The 23681-nt window shown below is 40.8% G+C and overlaps 2 protein-coding genes across 2 annotated transcripts; one reads left to right on the top strand and one right to left on the bottom strand.

Moving 5' to 3' along the window:
* Positions 1-190: 190 nt before the first annotated feature.
* Positions 191-9945, bottom strand: LOC112560863 (paired box protein Pax-6-like). Its single transcript, XM_025232958.1, has 5 exons — positions 8627-9945; positions 4097-4288; positions 3280-3443; positions 2546-2677; positions 191-1519 (listed from the first exon to the last, which is right to left on the bottom strand). Exons 1-5 carry the CDS (start codon positions 9093-9095, stop codon positions 1319-1321), a joined length of 1158 nt encoding a protein of 385 aa, XP_025088743.1. The 5' UTR covers positions 9096-9945; the 3' UTR covers positions 191-1318.
* Positions 9946-20398: 10453 nt separating this feature from the next.
* On the top strand, positions 20399-22562 carry LOC112560029. Its single transcript, XM_025231590.1, has 3 exons — positions 20399-20533; positions 21049-21229; positions 21461-22562. Exons 1-3 carry the CDS (start codon positions 20418-20420, stop codon positions 21917-21919), a joined length of 756 nt encoding a protein of 251 aa, XP_025087375.1. The 5' UTR covers positions 20399-20417; the 3' UTR covers positions 21920-22562.
* The last annotated feature ends 1119 nt before the right edge of the window (positions 22563-23681 follow it).

Raw genomic sequence — 23681 nt, 5'->3', positions numbered from 1 at the left:
TACACTTATTATCTGATTACACTTATACACAATCAGGCCTGACGAGAGGGGGAGACAGGGGGGTCTGGTGTACCCGGACCCGCGGCTGTCAAGGGGGCCCGGCCTTGGTCAGTGGATTTTTTTTTCTTCTTCTCCTTTTCTTTTTCTTTTAACGATTACAAGTACAATTTAAGGGGCCCGGAGAGGTCGTCTGTCCCGGGGCCCGGGCTGGCTCTCGGCGGCCCTGTACACAATCACCACACATAGTCATGGCACGGTGTCAGTAAATATTTATCTGTATTATAAATCTAACTGACCGATTCATAACAAAAGGATGAAATGCAGAGAAAGGGTATTACAAATAATGAGAAAGGGAGAACAAACAGTTAGTAAAACAGGCACAGAGAATTGATAATAGCAAAGTGTGTGTGCATAACCTTCGACAAGTCAACCAGCGAACAGCTTTTTTATTATCGATATTTATTATAAATACGTTATGAATATTTACTGGAGCAAATTCACTGAGACAGTTCTCTTCCTCTGAGATTTATCAATGACAGCAGCACAGAGACTTTTCGTTTATTTGCAGTTAGTGGCTGTACAAAAATCCTACAAATAAGGCACATTGTAAAATATTGTGATGAAATCTTCATAATGCACTGCTGGCATGGGAACTCAAGACATGTCTTTACATTCTGTATGGTCTCTCTCACACACACACACATTCTGTATGGTCTCTCTCTCTCACACACATTCTCTAGGGTCTCTCTCTCACACACACACATACACACACGCAGCCTGAATATAATCAATTGTTTGGTTCAACCTATTTCATACATATTTCCGTCACTCGTCCTTTACTTTTAGCCAAGCATATCAATTAACTAGCATCTTAGTATTCAAAGGAAGACAAGATTAGAACTTGTAAAAATGTGAAAATTATCTTGTAACCCAGTTTTGCTTCTCGACAACGACATAATAAAGATCCTACTCGTATTTGTTTCCCCCGATAGATCGACAAAGTACAAACAAACATTAACAGAGCAATACTTATGATCTACACCGTGATGGTTCCAGAAAAACTGTCTTTATATCTTTAATCTGTTCAATAATTAAAATGTTTATTAAAATATAGAAACACATAGTTTCAGTTTTCTCTTACGGTTCTTTATACTCTCTTCAATAAATAAACTTCATGCAGTTTTCACAATGCAGCATCACTTGTACAAATACTGTATCTCCATAGCCGCTGCGTGTTCTTGCGCCTTCAGTCGAAGGGAGGTAACACTGTCGGAGCGCCTGGCATCGCCGCTCATCCTGCTGCTTGCCTCCCCACTGGTCACAAGTCTGGGGCCCATGGCCGGACTGCACAGCAGTGGGAGTAGTAGAACAGTGGAGAAAAGCCCATGTAAGGTCCGTAGAAAGGGTAGGCCACGGGTACAGTTGCCAACGCTGGAATGGCGTCCCCTTGGGTGGGCGACGTCGGTAAAGAGTTCGGAATGTCTGGGCTGGCTCCGTCAGTCCTCCTCTTGACAGATTTCTGGCAAATGCAAAACGTATTTCTGACCGTGTATATATATATGCATATACGCACACAGCAGATCTTTCTGTGAATTTTCTGGACCAAGAGGAGATAACAATATTTCAAATGACTGGGTGAACATTAGTATAAAAAATTAACTCTCAAAGTTTAAGTCAATAACTATTTCGTTTATGTGTCACGGACGCCGGTGCACTCACGGGCAACACCCATTCACGACCTCCGTACGTGTTCTGTCAATGCACAAAATAACGATTGAGGCTTCCATGTAATGTTATTAAAATGCTCGAATGGCTCAGGACTTACAGATTACAAAACACATATGCATAAAAAATAGCTCGCCTCTACACAATACTCTATCGGCGACACACAGCTAATGGTACATACAATGTTTATCTTTGGGGCACTTCGATCAATCACACTTAGCTCTTAATCTTCATCTCAACTCTCGTCGTCTGTGTATAGGAAACACACGGCTCTCACAGTTCTGTTCATCAACACAAAGTTCTGATCATATTACCTCAATTATAATCGCACCAGCAGACGTTGCATGAGTACTGCACTTACATTTTCTTGGCAACACGAAGTCAATGGTACATCCGCCCACACAGCTGGGGATTTACCTAAAGCGATCGAGGATTTGTCTAGATCTAATCCTCGATCAGCAGGGCTCTAACACAATTGCCCGTACACACAGAACAATAAACCTTGGCTAGGCAAGGTATTATTACTGGCATCTACCTTTCTATCTTAAAACACACACACAACGTCCTCTTTCATGTCCGCCAATGCCGTCTGCTTCTTCTCTATGTCGCTAGAGTGATCTCCCTTTTCTCGCTGACACTCTCGTTCATCGATAATGTAATTTACAAACAGCGAAGGGATTAAACTCACTTTAAAACAAGGAGGCACGGACTGATCCGTGACATTATGACACACAAATTTTGTAACACAAAGTATTTCTCCCCCGTGTTTTGGAAAAAGATGAAGACCTCATTTCAAAGTAAACTCCCTTTTACGACATACCTTGTCAGAAGTTACTTTCTGTGTGGTTCTTGGTGCCGGGACGTAGTCCACCTCCTGCAAATCCTGCAAACCGCCAAAGTTTCCTAAACGTTCGTACTTCCTCCACTTGGCTCGGCGGTTCTGGAACCAGATCTAGATGGTGGATGGGGATGGGGGAGGAGTCAAAAGAGAGAACAGCTGGTAAGAACAAATGCTGTTAAAAACTCTTACTGAAAACAACTTTAAACAGTATCACTTCTCTCCCATTGTTCTCTGTACTCTGTTGCCATTCCCCAACAGCCGTTTCTAAAAGCGCAATCAACTTGGCAGGGCGCCCTACTTGTCAGTAATATGAACATTACTCACTACTCTTCTTGCAGAGTTCTTGTTGAAAATACTTATTTCATTTAGATTACCTCTACGCTACCTGTGTCATCAAAGTTGCTATTTTCGCTGCTACTCCACAATGCCAGTAACTCTTTTTAAAGTCTTAGTTAAAATACGCTTTCATTCCAAAAAAAGGAAACCTTTCAGCTGTGGACTAAAGTAGGGCCAGCGTTACTTCACAAGAGCAACATGAGTGTCGAGCAAATGAAGAAAGAAGTCTACAGCCAAGTATAAACGTGAAAGTGTGTTAGTGTGTTAGTGTGTTAGTGTGTGTGTGTGTGTGTGTGTGTGTGTGTGTGTGTGTGTGTGTGTGTGTGTGTGTGTGTGTGTGTGTGTGTGTGTGTTAGTGTGTGTGTGTGTGAGCTAACCTGCACACGTTCCTCTGACAAGCCTGTCTTGAGAGACAGTTTGTCTCGGGTGTTGATGTCGGGGTAGTGAGTCAAGTTGAAAACCTCTTCCAAGCTCTTGAGCTGTTCTGCGCTGAACGTGGTGCGGAATCGTCTTTTTTTGGCAGGTGGCGCTGTCGCCTTTTCTGTCAAAACCCAAGTAAAGGCACAAAACTCGTGTAAAGCAGTCTATAAACCCGACACAAAACCCGAAAGCCGCTTTTTCTTACAACATAAACCAAACTGCACATAAATATCAGGTTTAGAATGCTGTATCGGTCATTTACAAAGGCTAACACGAGTCATCCATAAAATTTAGCCTAAAGCTAAGATTTTGTTAGGGGGTGGGTGGAGAGAGGAAGATTTTTTGAAGGTACATGGGATGATTTCTCACGTCCCAAAATGGCGGAACCAACGGAAGAGCTTCATGCACATATTATTCAGGCGTTGACATAACGATAAACCTACTTTTGTGACGTCTTTGAAAACGAGTCTCGTAACCTCTCCCAGAAATGGAGGTGAGAATTTTAAATTATAAATCTTGCATTTGGAGAAAAAAAGCACAGTCCTTTTCATATATTGGGGGAATCTTGTAACCTGCTGATGACTATATATCTTGTCATTATAAAATAGTATTACATTTTCACCTTGATTTTGATCTTGTCAACAATTTATTTCAGGACGTGGCTATGGTCATTCATTCATTCCCTTCTCATCCTATTATTTTTGTAACTTGCTACCAGTTGAGCTCTTATAAAGAAATGAATGTGAGGGCGAGGGGGAGACATTTCGCGTTTACCTGGTTCATGTATCTCTTGAGTGGTGATGCTGTTGTCTGTTGTTTCCACGGTCTTGTTTTCTTGCTGTACAATACCAGAGCTGATGCCATGCATAAGGTCAATAGTTGGTGACATTCCTCTCGCTACCTCGGCAACAGGGTTACTGGTGCTAGCGGGCTTATCAGTTTGGTCAGTATCAAGCTGATATTTGCCTGCAGAATTGATAGTTGATCTAATTGTAATATTGTGTTGTAGCAAGTACTTGGAAGAACATGGGATTTCACATACAAAAGGGTTATAGTACACAGTATGTGATAAAAGTCAATAAAAACTGAAAAAAATGGATTCAAGTAGAAATATACATTTCAATTTAAAGGAATTTAAATTTGCGTTCTCGCTCAACTGTATTTTTGTCTTAGCCTGGTTCACTATTTCACCAACACATCCATATAAATAGATTTCATTGCAATGCTGGAGAAACTGTCCTTCAATTCCGTGCAAACCGATGTTTCAATCACCAGTCCTGTGCCTGTATGTCTCTTATCCCCGTGTCCCCAGCTAAGCACCCCCCCCACATATTCTCCTGAGTGTGACAGACAACTACCGACAGCTTAGTCTGAAGATATTTTCAAAAGTAATAGGTGACCAAGACAAATAAACCTGAGTGATAGCGCCCATTCTGTGGCTGTACGCAGAGGATAAATTAAACCAATATAGCAAGAAGGTCGCGATCTCTAAGATGTCTTTCTAGGTGCGATAGAGAAAGAATATGAAGACGAGAGAGAGAGGGGTGGGTGGGTATGTGTGTGAGAGAAGAGAAAGAGCGAGGAGCTAAGATTCGAGAACAAGAGAGAGCAGAAAAAGAGATAAAAGAAAACAAAATGGGAGTATAATACTCGAAAGGAAGGGAAGCGGCACAATGCTCGCGTGTTTACCTAGAACTGCAGTTGGTTTATGAACGACATTTTCAATGCCTATCACTTTGCACATTAAGGCCGCGCGGCAATTGCTTTCCTACGGCCGGCACCTTGATTTAGACAGCAGTTAGTGGACGGCCAGAGCGATAGGGAGGAGCCTGATCTCCTTTTGATGTCTGCCTGATGCCTATATTTCGTCGTCAGCGGCCTGGAGTGGGGCTCGAAAGAAAGAGATTATCTCTTCAAGATTACTTCATGAATCACCTGTGTGACAGGCGATAACTTTCTGCTAATTTTGGCAAACTGACTGGTGGAGGCGGACTTGATGTAGATGACGTCCGTCCTCGTTTTACAGATTTTTTTCTTCTGGAGGCGGGGGTTAATTTCAGCCCCGCACTTCAGTCACCGTCTTCCCCCTCTTCCCCCGGTGTAACATAGAAATCAAATTTCAACCGTTGAGCAACGAAAACGTTTTCACGAACTTTCTTAAGGGTGGCAGTCGTGGTCGAATTACATGAATTTTATTTATATGATTCTGTGAGTGCACCTACCCACTTCCGACATAAAAAGGGACGATGCGTGCATACACACACAGAGATGGTCACACCTCCTTTATTAGTGGTACTGACACAGGTATAAAACTATAAAATCACCCTGCCAGTTGGCAACTCAGTCAGACGGAAGTGGCTGAGGTAAGACTTCAGTAAGACTAAAGAGCTGTCCTGGTTGTCATCGACTGCTGTGGTTCATTCACCATCTTGTGCCAAGAGGCCATCAGCTTGCTGTTTATACTGTAATTACGGATGGTTGTCAAAGTCACTTCACTAATGTGTTTTGCGATATGTGTACAGCTTTAAACAGAAGTGTAAAGCAGGTGTCATGATAAGAACGTTGATTGCTTCGTATCATCGACGATAATAGAGAAAGGAAATTTTTGAAAGTCGTCATACGACTCCACGATTTAAAGGACTGCTGGGATGCGACTTTTTTCCCTAACGAACGGGTAAAGACAGAGAGTATAGACATATATATCTACGCTCTCTGGTAAAGCTCAGTTTGAAACATTATTTCACCAAATACACTTATAAATATCACATTGCAAAGAAAGAGGTCAAGCCTGAGGCCGTTGATTGGTTCAATCTGTTATTTAAAACATTTTGGTAAGATGTGCGGTAATCATCCGTTATTTAAATAATCTTCACATCTTCCCGCGATCCTCGGGTCCATAGTAATAGCCTAAGCCCTAAGGGTTAGGTCATGTGACCGGAGTTATGAACTAAGGTAGTAACACTTAGATTATCTGCCATCTTCAAGGTCTGCGCGCCTTCAAACTAACCTTTCCTTTGTTTCTAACCATAGCTACCTTCAAGGTATTCAGCCCAAGACTACAGGAGACTACTGTACTTGGTTAACCAAGAATGATAGTGCGCGAGCCCCTTCAGAAAGTCGAGGTAATGATTCAAATAGTCAAGATTTACAATTATTGTCTTGACTGAATTCAGTTCACCGTCAGGCGATCGCATTCGTCTGACATTCCGACGGACAAGGCACCGTTGATTGAAGAACAGGATGATGTTCAACTAAGTAACATTACTGGGTTGGTAGATGAGAGTGGTGAGGAAGGCGAGATGGGGGAAAATGAGTGGAACCTTCTCATCAAGTGAGGGGTGCCTGTGCGTGTGATTGTGTGAAAGAGAAGTGGGGGTGGCGGAGGAGAGGGTGAGAGCATGATTTAAACGAGGGGGTGATTTAGGGCTCTAATATTTGTGATAACAGAAGAAGGACTGCCTGGGCAGATCACTGAAGGAGAGGGTGTTTATGGGCTTGTCCACTAGGTGAACGTGGTGGGACTGCACTGTCACAGGAGTTGTAAACTGTAATGGCGAGGACATTTGCTCTATAAACACTTCCGGACAAAACAAAGCTCTCAAGCATTAACCTAGACGCTGCCATTAGGTTACATTTTCATTCCTCCTTCTTGTTGGGGGACAGGGAAGTTAAGTTGCAGCAAGTTACTAATCTGTTCTCGTTGACCAGAAAATGCGAATCAAAAAAGATTTATCCACCAACAACTCAATCACTAAATGTCTCGCGGATAAACAATATATAAAAACCTGATTTACAAAAATTTAAGTAAAAATTTAGTAACCACGCGATAATCAAATCTACCTATAAATACGCTTTCTAAAAATGATTCACATGAATATCTGATGGGACTAAATTTAACATGATTGTCTTTAATTTCGGTGAAATTGGCCGTTATTAATGTTTCAGTCACTGTCATTAGATGATCCATGTTTATCTACAAGCTATGGCTAAACTGCGCCATGGTTCTAAAATGTCCTCTCTGGCTAATAGTGTGCAGCTTTGTGGCTTTTAGTATTAGCCCTGTTTTTCTTTCTTACTATTTAGCTCTCATTCTAGAAAATTTTAATGTCCGAATGTGTCTGTCATGGAGGACATACTGATACTATGGCATTAGTTTAAACCAAGAGTAATGTGTTGGCACAGCTGATCTACTATAATGGAGAAAAGAGTATAAAGCTACTAAAACCTGATTGTAAGAACATAAAAATTGAAAGGCAAATTACTCATTTGGATTAAGTAAAGAAGGCAGTCAAAGAAGTCAGCTAGCAGGAGTGACCGAAAAAGAAAAAGAGGAAGAGGAGGCAGCTCACATGAGGGTTAGCTGCAAGAGATTTTGTGTGTGTCCTGTTAGGGTATTGAGAAATCAAATAGGCACATTTTCACTGGAGATGATGATAATCATATGGACTTGTATGTTACCTTACCTCACCATCAACGAGGGCTTTAAATCGCTTTACAACAACCGATTATTATTATTATTATTATTATTATTATTATTATTATTATTATTATTATTATTATTATTATTATAAACGATACAGGAGGCAGAATAAATACATTAATAAATATAGTGCAGTCAACGTCGTGAACGAACACAGATATAAAATCCGTAGCGGAAAATATAGCTACGAAGAACAAGGCCTAAAGATGGGAAAATGTGAAGAGTGGAAGAAGGTCCATAGATCAGGAAAAAAGTTATTATTGCTGTTAAACGAAGATAATCCCATCAAGCGAGAAACCTTGGTCAAGATGGCCAAGAGGCTACAGACACCGTCAGTTATGGTCTATAGGGCAAAACCGTTTGGTGTAATTACAGAACAACCAAAAACAAAGGTCAATATAGTACAAGGCTACAGAAGATACTAGAGTCGACCAGACATCTGTAAACAGCAGCCCCTCCCAACCCAGTCAGACTAAGGGACAATCTCCCTAACATTTAATATTAACCAGTAACAATAAGATCATTAGGATTATCTCAAAAGCTGTGAGATCAAATCCAGCAAGTATTCAAAAACAATTTTGTCGGTTAGCATGCACATTAAATATTACATATTTTTACATAATTTTACATACTCAAAACCCTCCGTTTCTGAATTTTAAAAAATGAAAACCCGCAACTCGTGATTATTTACTGACCAATTCAGAAGACAGTATTATATTACCCGTATACATGCACAGGGTGTTCTAGTGCGAGCGTTTACCGACAGCAGACTCCCACAGAACAAACATGTTAACGATCAAAGGCTTTCATATTCTCGTACTCACTGTCCGAGGCTGTAAATTCTATCACATCAGTCACTGCAGCATCACTATCCACATTCTCATTATGTCTCTTCGGACAGAGGAGAGATTCCGAACTGAGATCAGATGCGGAGGAACCCCAAGGCGGTGGCCCGAGTACAGCACCATCTTGTCCGTCTGCGACACTAGCGGCGTCTAACGTACTCGTGCTGCTGTCCTCCGACTGAGGGAGCTGTGGAGAAACCAGCTGTGGACGTGGCTTCACGTCTTGTTCTTCAGGCTCTTCGTGCTGCAGCTGCTTTCCGTCTTGCGAATGCAGCTGGAACTGCGAAGGCAGGTGTCGCTTGTGGCGGGAGGGCTGCTCGTATCGCGAGTCATCGTACTTGAGCTCGTGGTACCCCAGTGCCGGATGGAGAATGCTGTCTATGGAATGCTTCAAGGTTTTGCTCTCCAGTGCTTTGGAAGCAGGCGACTTAGACACGGAGAGGTCCATTTCCGGTTGGAGATTGTGTATCTCTCGCTCCCTTGGGTACTTCACCTTGGTGCAAACTACTCCGGATATTTATGATGGTGTCGGCACGGCTATCTGAAAGGCAGTGAGAGTAACCTACGTGGTCGTCATTATCAGCTTACCTCCTGAATATTCACATTCTTACAGCGCTAAAATTGTTTCTTTTTTTCTGACAGCTTACGATTTACAGATAAACACCAAGTTTTACCAGTCAATCTTTGAAGTTGATGGTAAATCAAGGTGTTTTAGTACTCCGGTTTTAATCATAGCCGTGTCTATGGTATGTAAACCGCCTTATGTATTCCCTCTCAAAATTTGTCAGTTGGCGGAAGGTTGCACTGTCATATAGTCCTGGCTGGAAAAGTTTATCTTGATTTCTTCTGACGCAGAAATGGCGGCTTAAATGTTCAGCCGTGTGAATGGCTACGTTGGCGCATGCGCGATCCGTGCTGGGCGGAGATCAGCTCCTCGGTCTCGAAGACGTTGTTGTGGCGGGTAACTCACCTTGAGATCGTCTGACTTGTGACGTCACACTGTCCCATCCGTGAGTCACCCATCAAAACTCCACCCCAAGCCAGTCGATGCCGCCCGTTTCGTATGACCAACCAGATTCTCCGGCCCTTGTCTTAATCCAGCCACGACGGTGTTTGCTGCAGGTAAACTTTGGCGACAATAAAACAAGTGCTGATGACCGATCTCTCGCTTCTGATTGGCCGTCGGCAAGTTGTCAGACTCCACCCACCGGCCAACTTCAAAGAACAGCCGTGAGAACGTTCACTACAAATCGCTAATTAATCAGAGTTAACGAGGGAATCGATTGGACAACGGTTAGTGCCTCTCTATGTTCACCCACTCCACAACGAGCCAAGTAATTTCGACCTTCAGCTTTGTGAAAGGAGGTGAACGATGAGGGGAAAAACAGAAAATAATCTGACTGAGAATGAAGAAAAGATTCCTTCCAAGCAAGATAAATCTTATTGTCTTTTTATCTTTTCCAAGTATGTATTGGTGGAAGGCGTAGCCAGTGATAACCTACATGAGGGTGACACAATCTGCAGCGTATTAACATAATATATATATAACATATATATTTCAACATCTTTCCCTCCTCTCTGTCTCTCTCTCCCCCCCCCCCCACACACACACACCATTAGTTGTACTTTATGGCTATTAGCTTTTGTGGTGACAAAGACATGTAATGTTTTGTACATAGTGGCGTGTGCTATCTCTATTGTTGTAGATGGGAGCAATCTGCTAGTAGTAAAAAATACTTTCTCACATATGTAACACACTTCTGGCTAGCCTTCAGGCAAGAAACAAACAAATGTATATGCATACAGCCTTATTTAGTTTAAATCTTAGTGACAAATAGAGCAGCACAAGAAATGAAATACAGGTCGCAAATAGTGTTGCCACTACAAATGTGAAAGGGTAGGTAGAGTGTCTATACTGGTTGATATTATTATAAATACCATCAATCACTTGTTGATTACTCTGGATGGAAGCTAGTCTTTTTTAAAAAAAAGGTCATAGTTCTGTTAAACAGTCTCATCGCTAGCCAGGTGTTCTGAAGAATTAATGCGGTCTCAAATCATGCTTCACCTCTCAAAAATCTCAGAAAATGTTGTTCTTTGTCAATGTGCAGTCCATTTTGGAGATAATTTACTTGACCTATTTCAGCTTGATAATTAATTCTAACATCGTTAAACTGAAGTCGCCCCACTCCGGGCAATCAACGATTTGTTGCCTGCTTGTGACTGTGATTATGTTTGAATCTTGTTTATGTGTGAACTGTCAGCTGCTTTTGATTTGTCGGATCTCATCATCTCTCCTTAGGGATTTCATGTGACATTGGGTCTCTGTGCCCCTAACACAAAATGGCTTTTGTCTGGTCTGACCGGCCCAATAGGTCGGCATCAAGGTCTTTCTTAATTGAGCAAATGATGTTGAATGTTTAACCCCGTTTGGCAATGTGGAAGTCACAAGAAACCAATCGTTTGGGGGAGGGAATGTTCGGAACATTGGAACTTTGGCCCACTTGCTGAGCCAAGTCCAAAAATCCAAAAGAGAGTTCCCATCTCTGTCCAGGAATCAGATAAGAAAATTTGGGGTGCCCCTTGCTGGTTTCTTTGTTTCCCAGTAACTCCTTGCTCACTCTCTAATCATTGTTTTCACTGTCGCTGGCATCCAAGCCAGGTTAATAGGAACTTTCCTCCGCCAATATCTCGTGCAACAGTAATTTCTTCCTTTTCGCTCTTCTTTCTCTCTCCCTCTCTTGATCCGGCATGCCTTATGTTAAATGTTTGCTCTCCAATTTTTATTTTGCTATTAATGTTATCTTTCATTATTATTGCTATTTAATTGTTATTGTTATTCTACTGTGACATTGCTTCCATTGTGAAGAAAAGACGCGTTTAAATCGTTAGTGTTGCTCAATACAATTAATAGTACTATGTAGTATTATTATTAAAGAAATTGGTAAGAGGAAGAAAACCTGGAAATACAACTCAAAGAGAGGGTGTAAACACTCATGCAAAGTAGATTATTATGTTAGTAAAGTAGTTTGCTGTGAACAATCCACCACTGTAGTTCTGCTCCGAGGCAACGCAGCTTGGCCTGTAGCTTCCAGACAAAGTGTAAGCACCCTCTCATGGAAATCTTAATGTGCTCTACACAGGACCCGTGACTGTCTGAGTAGACTGCTGTAAAAACTTGAGTGGTCGTCATTGTTCAGTCGTTGTAATAGGAACTTGTGTAAGTGATCTCACGAGTGCTCTTTTTAAGTGTCTAAATAAACGAAAAAAAAAATTACTTGTCTAATAAAAAAAGTGTAGGATTGCGCAAAACCAAACTGTAGTGAAATCGTTCAGAGGAAACCATTCTGATCGAGGTACAAAGATTTATACGGAACTTTGTTTAGTTCTCCTGAACTTCTGACAAAACTGACCTAATGGCCCTTGTAGGTATGGTTTGTCTTGGGGACACTATTCATCGAAATCCGATTCGCATCACGAAAAGAACACTCATCGACAGTAATTCGAATCCTGGTCTTCAGGATTTCATCTTTTGTTGTACCTTTACATTGATATTTTCAGATAACGTTTTTAAATATCACAATTGTTTCGTCACTTCCTGTCTTTGAAAACGTTTACGAAAACAAATTCCAAGTGGGATTTCGAGAAAGAAAAACAAATGTTGAATTCAGAGGTACTTTTGTAAATGTATTTTGTGATCCAGAATTTTGTTACTGTGATCATGCATGCCAGCATACGGCGTACCAAGTGGGAATGAAAATACTCTCTTTTAAAAGACAGATGGGAGTAAAACATCGAAAGTAAAATATTATCTTTCACACACACACACACACACACGGACATTGTTATTGCACCCACACTATATAAAGTACGATGTTGTCCCATTTCTAATGTATTATGTGCATCATGTTCGTAAGTGCCAACACTTGTCCTTTATGCGCAGAAATGAACTCACTTCTGCGATTGTTAAATAATTCTAGTACCTGGTACAACCTGCGATTTTATTAATGCGCCTCTTTATTAGCGTTGTCAAACCATTGCAATTCAGGTGGGCGGGTGAGCGGAAAGTTTCAGACATGTACACGCCTAGATCATTGCCATAGCGGGCTGTAAAGGAAAGAGCACGAACACCCGCGTGCGCATGCGTACACCCAAACTTTGTGCGACGCCACCCGTGAGGGAAGATCACGAAGACGTACCCGAGGGGTACAGACAGCAACTGTGAGAGAAGATCCTGAACAAGCATCGGAGAGGCAGAGCCATCCTGCCAGCATGTGCAGCTTTATAGACAACAAAATCCATTTGATGAAAATAAAAGTTGATACATTGATATTTTTATAGCGAGAAGACCAATCTGGCAGAGAGAGGTATTGAAAGCCACCTAATCCAAAGAATGTAGATATTTCATGTAATAAATAAAAACTTTGATAGACTCATTTTTCCCAATCTCGACACAGAATGCACCCCAGCCAGCTACAACGGACCTCCACACGAGTCTACACACAGTGAACCACTTACAGTTCACTGCCCCTACGGCCACTTTACCCAAGGGACCAGGTACCTACCTGTGCTATTTATCCTCACGACTGAGGCGGGAGATGTAGTTCTTGAACGGTAACTGAAGTGTTGGTGGAGATTTCAATGCCTCGCCGCTTTCTTGATTATTTGTTTGTTAACCCTGATGTAAAAACAGGAGTAAGTACAGGCTTGGAAAATTGCACCAGGGTATACCCTGTCTGTCTCGCCTCGGAATCAGGACCTCAGAACTTAACAGCACATTAAACCTCTACCTCCTTCAGCTGCCCATCCACTCCTCAGAACATTTAGCAACCGCTCCAGTGGCAGCCCGGCAAACATTATCATCAAACACTCGTACTTACTTTGCTGGGGCGTTTAACCACTTGGGGTAGCCCTTGTCTTTACATGCCCTGTTTACCAATCTTTGTCTCCTTGCTGCGTACCCCCCAACTGATTCCCTCCCCCAGTTACGTCAGTTGTCTCTTTTATTGTTTTCAGCCGCTAGCTGTAAACCCTCTTCAGCCATTTTAGTGCCCGTTTCTTCTATATTTCTTTGGGACGTCGTGCTGTATATCTTCTTAAGGGTGATTTTTAAATACTTGGCGCGGTGGTGGTCTAATATGTACCCCGCAGAGGAGTCCTCTTCAATAAGGCATGATGGGATACCCAACCGGAACGCTCGCTTGCTTTTCCAATAAAACTCGACAGTAAATGAGATAATTGGAAGCTCGAGTTTCTACCTACATACGAGACAATATTTTGTCGTGACACTTTGAATATATGGCCTTTTCCCTAAAGCTGTATGTCCGAGTTTATGCGTGTGTTTGCACACACACACACACCTTCCACAGGTATGTAGACACAGACACTCGCCAGAATGAATGGAACAGAAACAAATGTAATGCTGTTAGATATAGAGGGAGGAGGAGAAAGAAAGGAAATTGTTTTGGTGTTACTGCACATTTTGGAAAGTTGTGAAAACTTTCAGTGATCTTAATCCATCACATGCAGAGGAGGATGTATCATTATCTTTTTGATCAAACTAAGATTTTCTTACACTTCAATAAAAGTTGTGACTTCCACACGCACCTTGTCGTCTGATTATCAGTCTGCTCATCACGTGAGATTGTGGATTTAATTGCTTGCTCTTCTGGAGAACAGAATGTGTAAGGGTGCGTTTTACCCGTGTGAAACAATTGATTTACTCACTAATACGGTCGTTGGGTGGGTATCATACATGCAATCAACCAATCTAGGCTATTTATCCTTAGAGACGACTTTATACGACATTTCTTTCAATGAATTTCATCAACCTTTCCTTATTTACATCCTTGTTTTCCACTATTTATTTGAGAACATGATGACATCAGGAAAGATAAGAGCCCACCCACCCCACTTTTCTGAGTGTCTACATAACTGGCATTATACTGTTGTTCCTGTTTGAGTGGTAATAGTGATGTGTATACATTTTTAATAATTGCGACATAGACTGTATGGCCAGCATAATGAATTAAATATAGTCAGTTTATGTTCTTTTTATGTTTATGCTCTTCTTCATGTTTATGTTCATGTTACCGTTAGCAGACAAAACAATTTCCTGGAAAGGATTAATAAAGATATTTTGTATATTTTGTACTGTATTTGTACAGATGTGGCTAAGATTTTATTTTACCTTTTTTAAACTTCAGCTTATAACAATCCATTAGAGATACGAGGTCAGGACAAACGCACTAAAGTCTCAATGACTACCCGTGGACTGCTCATGGACTGTTGTTAAGGAATCTGCTTGACTGCGCGGTTTTCGCAAACACCAAACACAGCAATCCAGACCTCGATCTAAATGTCCTTATTACACCCTTAAAGATATTGTTATAATAATACTACAAACAGTATGAGGATTATACAACGATGACTATATTATAATCGTTGAGATAACGATGACCACGAAAGTGCCATACTCTGATACTTCATCGAACCGAATTCTGTGTCGTACTGTAAAAATGATAGCGAAGCAGGAGCAGTACAGTAAAAGTGTCATCATCTTCAGACTGAACAACCAGAACCAAGCTCAGGGGCGAAACATTTCAACAGCTCCGCTGCGTATTTCATATTAGCTGAGTACTTTCCGCTAAAGCCAATTAGCTTGTCTAAAGGAAGGACAGGTGACATATTCTGCTCTCCACGTCGGACACTCACATGATTTGGTGCCTGTTAATCGACGTAAGTAATTTATTGCAATCACCTGCTATGTTCGTTTCTCCCTGTACACGTGGCAACAGGAGTGATATCGCTGTAGTTCTATGTAGGTCGCAGGGGTAGACTCAGGGGGACGCGACACAATTGGAGCTGCTTCGCCTGTCCCCCCAGGGAGGCCCACTTGATATGGCAAGAGGTCGAAAATAGAGCCCCGAGAGAGAGGAACAATGCTAGCTTAAATCAAATACAGTCTGTATTAGAGATCGGACAGGATGTATATATGGCTGAAGTGAACAAAATTATAATCTATAACAAAGCCAAACTGTACAGTTTAGCATGTTTTGATAAAAAGTGAATTTTACAGAAATTAAAATACTCCAGTGTGAATGATAAAATGGACACGTTTGTGGCAGAAGTGATGTCTACCACGATTATTGATTGTGTAGGTGCTACTGTGTTCACGTAAAGATCGGTTTGTAAATGGCTGAAGAATTGAACAATGACTATATCTGTTCTCACAACTAACACACACACACACAGAGAGACAATCAATCAATTCAGAAGCGAAAAAGATGAAAAGATCAATAAAAATAAATTTCTATATCGAAAGAACGAAAGAGATCAAACTGTTGACATACATATTATATCTAACTTTAATGACGTGTCCTTCACAGACAGGTTCCACTGTAAGCAGGATTTCGCACGACAGTCTTCGTGGTATCATTCCCTACTGTACATTATTTTACAGACAATAACTGACATTGTCCCACCCCCATCGATTGCGGTCCACACAATCCAGCTTTTGGAAGACTTGATAAATCACCACATTTCAAGGGACACTATTCCCTGCCCTTGTTCATAAATCTATTTTTTTAAAGAGGTTCACTCTAAGTAAGGGAGGTACAGAAAAAGAGGATGTTCCTACCCAGCTCACCCTACTCTTGCTTGAATTTAGCAGTCTGGGGCCGTTGACAGTGAAATAGGAACTTGGAGATATCTTAGGCTGCAAAGCAAAAAGTTGGTAAACATGTAGCAGTCTGCTCCCAGAGTTCCGGTGAAGATTTATTTCTATGCATGGTGGATAAAAGACGGATCTTTATGTTCTTCAGCATGTAATACCCTCCTGTACTGTCATTGGCCTGCTTTCATGAAAGTCGAGGGAAATGTTGTTATATAATAGTAGTTCCTTCAAGAAATAATAAATTAAAAAAAATAAAAAGTAAATGTGACATAAAGGAATGTTGTGGGATCTCATAAAGGTGTGAGTAATACGCAGACATTAATGCACCCTGTGCATTTGTATTTCGCACATCAAAATGAAGAAGAAAAAAGAAGAAAACTGCTTGTCATTCGGCTGCAACAATCCATCAAAGATATTTCTCTTAAAAGTCCACCGAATGGCTGATTAAAATCGTTAATGTGTCTGTCATCCGGAGGTTTGTGCGTGTGTTTGTCGTGTGCGTGCGTGCTTTCCTAGACAGGAAATGGATGTGTGGGGAGTTGGCAGGCATAAAGAAGTGGCCAGCCATGAATTCCTGAAGACTGATGCTCTGCATTCAGGATGCTTTACACAGTGCCATAAACCATAAACCACTTGTCAACAAAAGAGTGCTCTGTTTTGGCGCGCCGAGCGGCTCTGCACGTTCAAAGCGTCTTGCCCCTGCGCAGCTTGAAGCATGCGTAAGGGGAGCGAATCCCTCAGGCGGAGGTAATTTATGATTATCTGTTCATTTCTGCAAGTATCATTCATGTCCCAAGACTGAGTTATCTACTGCTTATGGAGTAGCAAGCCTTTCCTTGCGTCTGCCACCTTAAACTGCATCGGCGTGCTAACTAGCGTTGGAAGAAAGCGATCTAAGACTTATTGCTTTTTAATGTCCAGAATTTAGTGGCATGACAATTTCCATAAGCTTATTCAGGGATAAAATGTTGCCATATTGACGTCAGACTGTAAATTTGCGAACTCGGTTAAAGCGAGTGTTCTCATTTTTCACCGAGGGCAGAGTAAAGTCACCTATGGTTTTGCCAGCATTGTCCCCCAAATCAGGGCAAGTAACTAATCAACGCCCCTTTCTCCCTTTTTCCCAAATCCTCATTTGCCACAATGCGAAATTGTCTTTAGGCACAAGCACTTTTCCCTCTCAAACTTAGCAGCTTTCCAGCTCTCAAATCGTGATGAACGTGATGGTTTTGTCTTACTTGGTTTTTTTTCTTTCTTTCTTTCTTTCTTTCTTTCTTTCTTTCTTCTTCATGTACAGTTATGGTAGCTTGAAGAAGAGGATAGGTGACTAGTTAGAGCGTTGGCGTCCGAACTGAGAGCGTGCTGGTTCAATCCCCAATTAGCGCAGCAAACTTCCTGCAGTCGACACAGCTGGCGGGATTGGGTGCCTGACTCCATAGACGGTTGGGGAAGGTAAGGCAGCGAGGGAGAGGAGAAGCTGGCGTGTAAAGCTGGCGCCGATAGAAGTGAGATCTCAAACACCTCAACCCCTAACGACATGAAAAGGTTAGGGGATGACCTTTACCATAGTGTAGTTTGGGTTTTTTTCTTTCCCATACTCTCCCTCTTTCTCTCTCTCACACAGACATGCACACAAAAGGATACACATAAAGAAAACAATATATATTCTAAAAGGCAGTAGAAAAAAAAATTCTAAAAGGCAGTATTCTTATATTACGTGACCGCACACGCCTGCGTCTTTTAAGTTGAAATAGCTGCTAAAATGTTTACTTTCTGACATACTCAAGCCTCTACTTGTGCGGAAACGAGTGCCCACACAAGCTCGTATGTTGCCCGGGAGCTAGTAGGAACTGTATGTCAAGGGAACGCCTCCTTAGCTACACGCAAAAGAACAATTTTCACCTATATAAATTATAGACTGTGAACAAAACAGGAATAATATAAATCATTCGATGTCTGAAATACGAAGGACACAAAATATCAATCTGTGCCGTCAATGGTATTTAACCACCCCAGCGATCAAGTTATTCTTCTAAACTCTCCACAGATAAAGCCACACTGTCAAATACTTTATTGGCTTACACTTCGGCCATAATGTTCTGGAGGTTTTTCTGAAATAAATGTGCTTTAAATGTATTATTACTGAATGGTAAAATTAGCCCCACAGACTGATCGCCTTAACGAGTTTCATTGTCTCCTGGTGGAAGGTGGAGCCCATCTCTCATTTTTTGCTGCCTTTCCTGATGGATCCAGTATCTGTTTCTGTTCGGTGGTCAGGAGCAGTTTTACAGAAATAACTGAAGCAGCCTCTCCAAAGTAGAGGACGATAAACACTAGATTACCGAACCTCAATCGTTACTTTTTGAATTAAATTAATAAATAAATAAGACTGCTTCTAAACGACATGCAACGACTAGCATCACCACAATCGATCAAGAGTCTATAAAAGTGAGTTTCATTGAAGTCGATTTGAGTTTTATGATAAATAACCACAAAAATAGACTAGATGTTACTGTGGCATTCATATAACATTATAACACATATATACTAGTTAAAGGGAGTCGCCTGAGGCTGGTTTTGTTTGTAAAACACTTCGTTCTAGTTGTCGGACATGATCCAGGGCTGTTGACATCGTTATAACTAATTTACGCTTCCTCAGGAATGAGACAAAGCACTTCGACTGTAACACAGCTACAAATTTTTCTCATTAAAATGTCACTTAATGTACCGTCTGTGACTCGTAGGGCTCATGCTAATGTATGATGCCTGATTTATTGGCACAAGCCTGCTGCGTATGTTGATGAGTCACGTGAGTGGAGTTAAAGCTTGTCTTGTCATTTAATAGTTCAGGCTCCTTTCCTTTCTCTTCTTCGTTTTTTCTATTTCTTTTTTTTTTTTTTTTTTAATTTTCTATTGTAGCACAGAATCGGTCTCGTAACCATCATCTGACCAGCGTTTGATTACTCTCTTGTACCAAAATTGACTGTTAAATGCGCTATGGCAGACCATTTTCGAACTCTTGACTGCTCCTCGGATCTGTCAAAGTCGAGCACGTTTCAGGGATGAACAAAACTCCCATAACCTCACTAACACAAAGCACAACAAAATATCTAAAGTATGTACACTTAGCACGTAACACTGAAATGCGGTATACCTAATCGAATGGGCACCTACGGTGGGAAAACAACTGATTCAAAAAGATAACTTTAAACTTATTGTCAGAACTATTTATTTTCCTTTCTTCATAAACTTTCCTGTCGTGTTGGCAGCAGAAGAACCAAGCCTTTCTTACCAAAACTTTATCACGGAAAAAGAACGCAAAAGCCTTCAGAAAAGCACGTAAAGGACCTTGTGTTTCTTTTCGAGCCTTATTACATGTATTTAGAAATTAGAATTCTTATCTCCCCCCCCCCCCCCCCCACAGTACGTCCCTTGTTCGCATTGCAGTTTGTCCCATGACTTTCGTAACTCAACCCCGCAGAATATTTCCTCCTCTCTCCCACCTTCCCCATGAGTATGTAGGCTCTTCTCTCGCGCACACACCTTCTCATTCCTTAACTGGTACCAGAGGACCAGTCGTTGGGGACACACAATAAACGACTCAACAGTGGCGAACGCATGCCAACGGGGCCGGTCTTATACCTGCGTGAGAAGATCCCTCAGAGGGTCCCCTTCGTTCATAAGTACCGTCCCTAGTTGTCCTTGATCTCTTATAAGAGGCATTCCCCCTACCTACCCACCCGCGTTGAATGTCCGCAAACACATTCCATAGTCCCTGAAGTCAGTAAAGTTAAAGTTGAGATCCTTATGATGCTACAGGTGCTTTGTTCAAGAATTGTTCAACTTATACCCGAAGCCCGGCCTTCTCCGCAACTAACAGCTCCTCTCTTTCTCTCTCACACAAAAATTGTTCTTCGTGTTGATCAAGAAACTGTTTAATCTTCTGTGCTCTCCCAAGTGTAGAAACCTACCACTTATTTCGAACTAGAACATAATTTTGTGTAGTTGTGATATTTGTAACGTGTATCGCAGGTGATATTTTTATTTCCTATTTGAAGAGGGAGTGGCGAGGGGAAGTCACTCTGTTGTACAAACATGGCCACTTACAGAACGATCATTCGAAAGCTTACTTTGTTTATTCTGTTTAAATTCCCTTTGCTAGATGCTTTGTCTTTACTTATGCTTTTTGCAGAACGCGCATCGAAGGAGAGGTAATTCTTTATTTTGTATGAGCAAGAAACATTGGAATGCTCGCTTTACGAAAACTAGCTTATAAAGCTAACTTTTTTTTGCATCTTCCACTTTAAAGTTTTAGTTGTTTAAAATATAAAGCTAGGATTGGAAAGACTTTGGTCTTTAGTTGCTCTACTGGCCCCAACAGTAGAGGGTCCATTCAATCTACGTCGCGCTATACACAAATGACGACGGGAATTACGGGAATCGTGTAACGTCACGTCCGTCGTCTGATTCCACCTTTCGTTTATTTCTTATAACGCTGCCCACTAATGCCGGGCTTGAAAGCTTGCGTTCATGTTATTTGAATAGGGCCTCTGATGGTAGCTTAGAAGAGTATAGGTAGTGTGTCTTTTAGTTTTATGCTTTAGATATCCTTGAAAAAGTACTTCAGCTTCATTCATGAGTGGAAACTGCAATGCTATATAGTACTTTAGAATTACTAATTGTTGGTGTAGGTATAAAATATGAGTTTTTCATGTTTTTTTAAAAGCGTTCCTCCAGTCAACCCTAAGCTGGTGTATGTGTACCTGATAGTTTGTATTGGATGTGGAGTGACAATGTCTGGAAAGTTCAAACTCCATTTTGCCTGCCTGCTATACAGTGGACAACTGCTGCTTTTTGCCATTAATGTTTACACCAACCCTGCATGGGAGTACCCACACTGGCAGCGGGTAATTTTTGCATTCAAAATGTTATTGCCTTCAATAATCTTCAAGCATATGAAACACAGTGAAATAAAAATCACTTTTTAAAATCTGACACAGTGTAAAAATAAGCATCCAGCAAGTTTAAAAAAAAAAAAATCATTGTTTTAAAAATGCATGTATGAAGTTAAGAATCATGATCCTTTGGAGAAAAGTTGAAAGAAGCTTGTTGTCACTGACATTAATGTAATGTTGCAGGTGTTGGTGGCTTGTCGACAAATTGGATGCATGGGCATATACATAATGCTTGGCAGCATGATGAGCAAGAATAGGTCAGAGTGGTTATGTCGTATTGGAGAGGGTTGCTTGGGTCTTTACCTATTGTCCTATGTCTATCTCATAAACAGCATCCCAGAGTACAAGAATGGCTTTCATGTCCACATGTTTGGGGGTGATTATATGAGGTTTTTGATTGCCCTTACATTAGCAGCTTGTGGCTTAAGCTTCTTTTGTGGCACTTACCTGCGAGACATGTCTATCTGCACAGCAATAACGCTGATTTTAACAACAGTATTTGTTGACCTGGACATAAGCTTCTGGATGTCACAGGGTGTGCATCAGTGGATCCAGATTCGGCAGGTGATGAACTGTGCTGGAATTGTTGTGGGATTTCTCATGTTGTGGACCAGTGTAGACAATCGACTGAAAATTGAATAGAATGCATATGCATTACTTTCAGGGTGTGATGTGTCTCTTTGTTGGGGACGAGGGGTAAAAGAGAGATTTTGTGTATATGTACATTAGTGCCCGTGTGCAAAAGCATCAATTTAAGCATTGTCAGTCATGATATATCTATGTTGTGTGTTTATTTGGGGTAGTGCAAAATTCAGGATGATTTTTTTAAAAGATTTTTAACTAGGTATTTTATGGTTATTTTATTGAATAACGTTCTTTATTTTTAAAAAGACTTTTTTAACAAAATATTTTTTTATTCAAACTGTAGCATAGTTTTTCGGTGTGGTATGGCCTTTGTTGCTGACATGATGTGTGTTAACCAATAAAGTTGTGTGCATATGTGTGAAAAAGAGAGAGCACATACATGCTTATGCTTTTTTCATTATGCTTTTACCACTGTTAATCAGTGAAGGTAATATTCATTATAAACCTCAGATTTTAAAATTTGTGGATATCCTTTGCTTTAACATTTTTCAGCGTGATTACAACATATAAACACAATAAATGATAGCTATAGGATCAAAGTGTCTCCAAACATATTATGACACTTCACAAACAAAAAAGGGCCCTTGGATGAAAATAGCATGATTGTATGTTCATTTTGCTTCAAGATTTATCATTTCACTATTGCATATGTGAAATGATATATGAAAGAATTATGAAAAATATGAGTAAGAAATTTTGCTATTCTAGCTTCTACTAGGTTAATGTACCTGTCATAATGTTCACTCACATCCAATCACAACATCTATCAGTCTATTCCTCTTCATGCATCAGGTTGCACATAAGGCCAGAGTCCACCACCAATGTCCAGGTGACCCCACCAATCACAACATATATTTATTATAGGAATGCTTAAAATTATTTCATATTTTCAATCATTCATTCCAACAAAGAACAATAAATGTGAAAATTTAGGAGAGAAGGTGACTGTGTATAAAGTGAAATAAATACAATAATGCATAACACTTTCAAAACCGTTGATCATTCTCCTGCTCAGGCCCACTAAACACAGCATTCATATCAAACCAAAACAGAGCATCATCTTTCATGTCATTCTTCCCAGATGACCCATTTGTTGTGATGATGTTCAACTGAAATGACAAATATGAATAATCCACCTCCCGTACCATGACCAAAGGTTACATAATGATTATAGTACAATCAACACCTGGAGCCTTAAGTTTATTCTTATTTTCTGATGTTCCTGCATAAGTGGTGTTTGTAACTGGCCAGTTTATATAGTAGCTCCTGTGCAATCAATCTCTGATAGCATCAGCAACATTGAAGTATAAATGTTTATTGTAATTAAATTGGCTTTTTTACTTTTTTTGTCATCTCTTCCCTAAATACTAGGGATGACTTAAAATGAATCAAGATTTACATTGAGACTGATAAAAAATAAAAGATATACACCTCCTTTTGACCTTTTGGTAGAAACAGAGTTGGTCCATGAAGCAGTCATGGGCAGTTTAGGGAGAGAGAGAAAATGAAGACCCTTGTTGCTGCCCTACTTACCACGAATGTAACGGGACTTAAATCACTAGCTGCCTTGATAACATAGCACTTACTTATCCTATGGACTTCTTCACACTCACTTTAAAGTACAGACAATGCGAAATGTTGGAGGACTACTGTAAAATTATACAGAAAGGACACAAGATGACTGGCAAGTAAGGACACAAGATGGCCCACATGGTGATAACAAATGATATGGCTGGACTGCGAAAATGACACAATGATA

The sequence above is a fragment of the Pomacea canaliculata genome, linkage group LG3, assembly GCF_003073045.1.
Source record: "Pomacea canaliculata isolate SZHN2017 linkage group LG3, ASM307304v1, whole genome shotgun sequence".
Lineage (NCBI taxonomy): Eukaryota > Metazoa > Mollusca > Gastropoda > Architaenioglossa > Ampullariidae > Pomacea > Pomacea canaliculata.
Note: the sequence above shows the minus strand (reverse complement) of the source record. Positions and strands in the feature narration are given on the sequence as shown.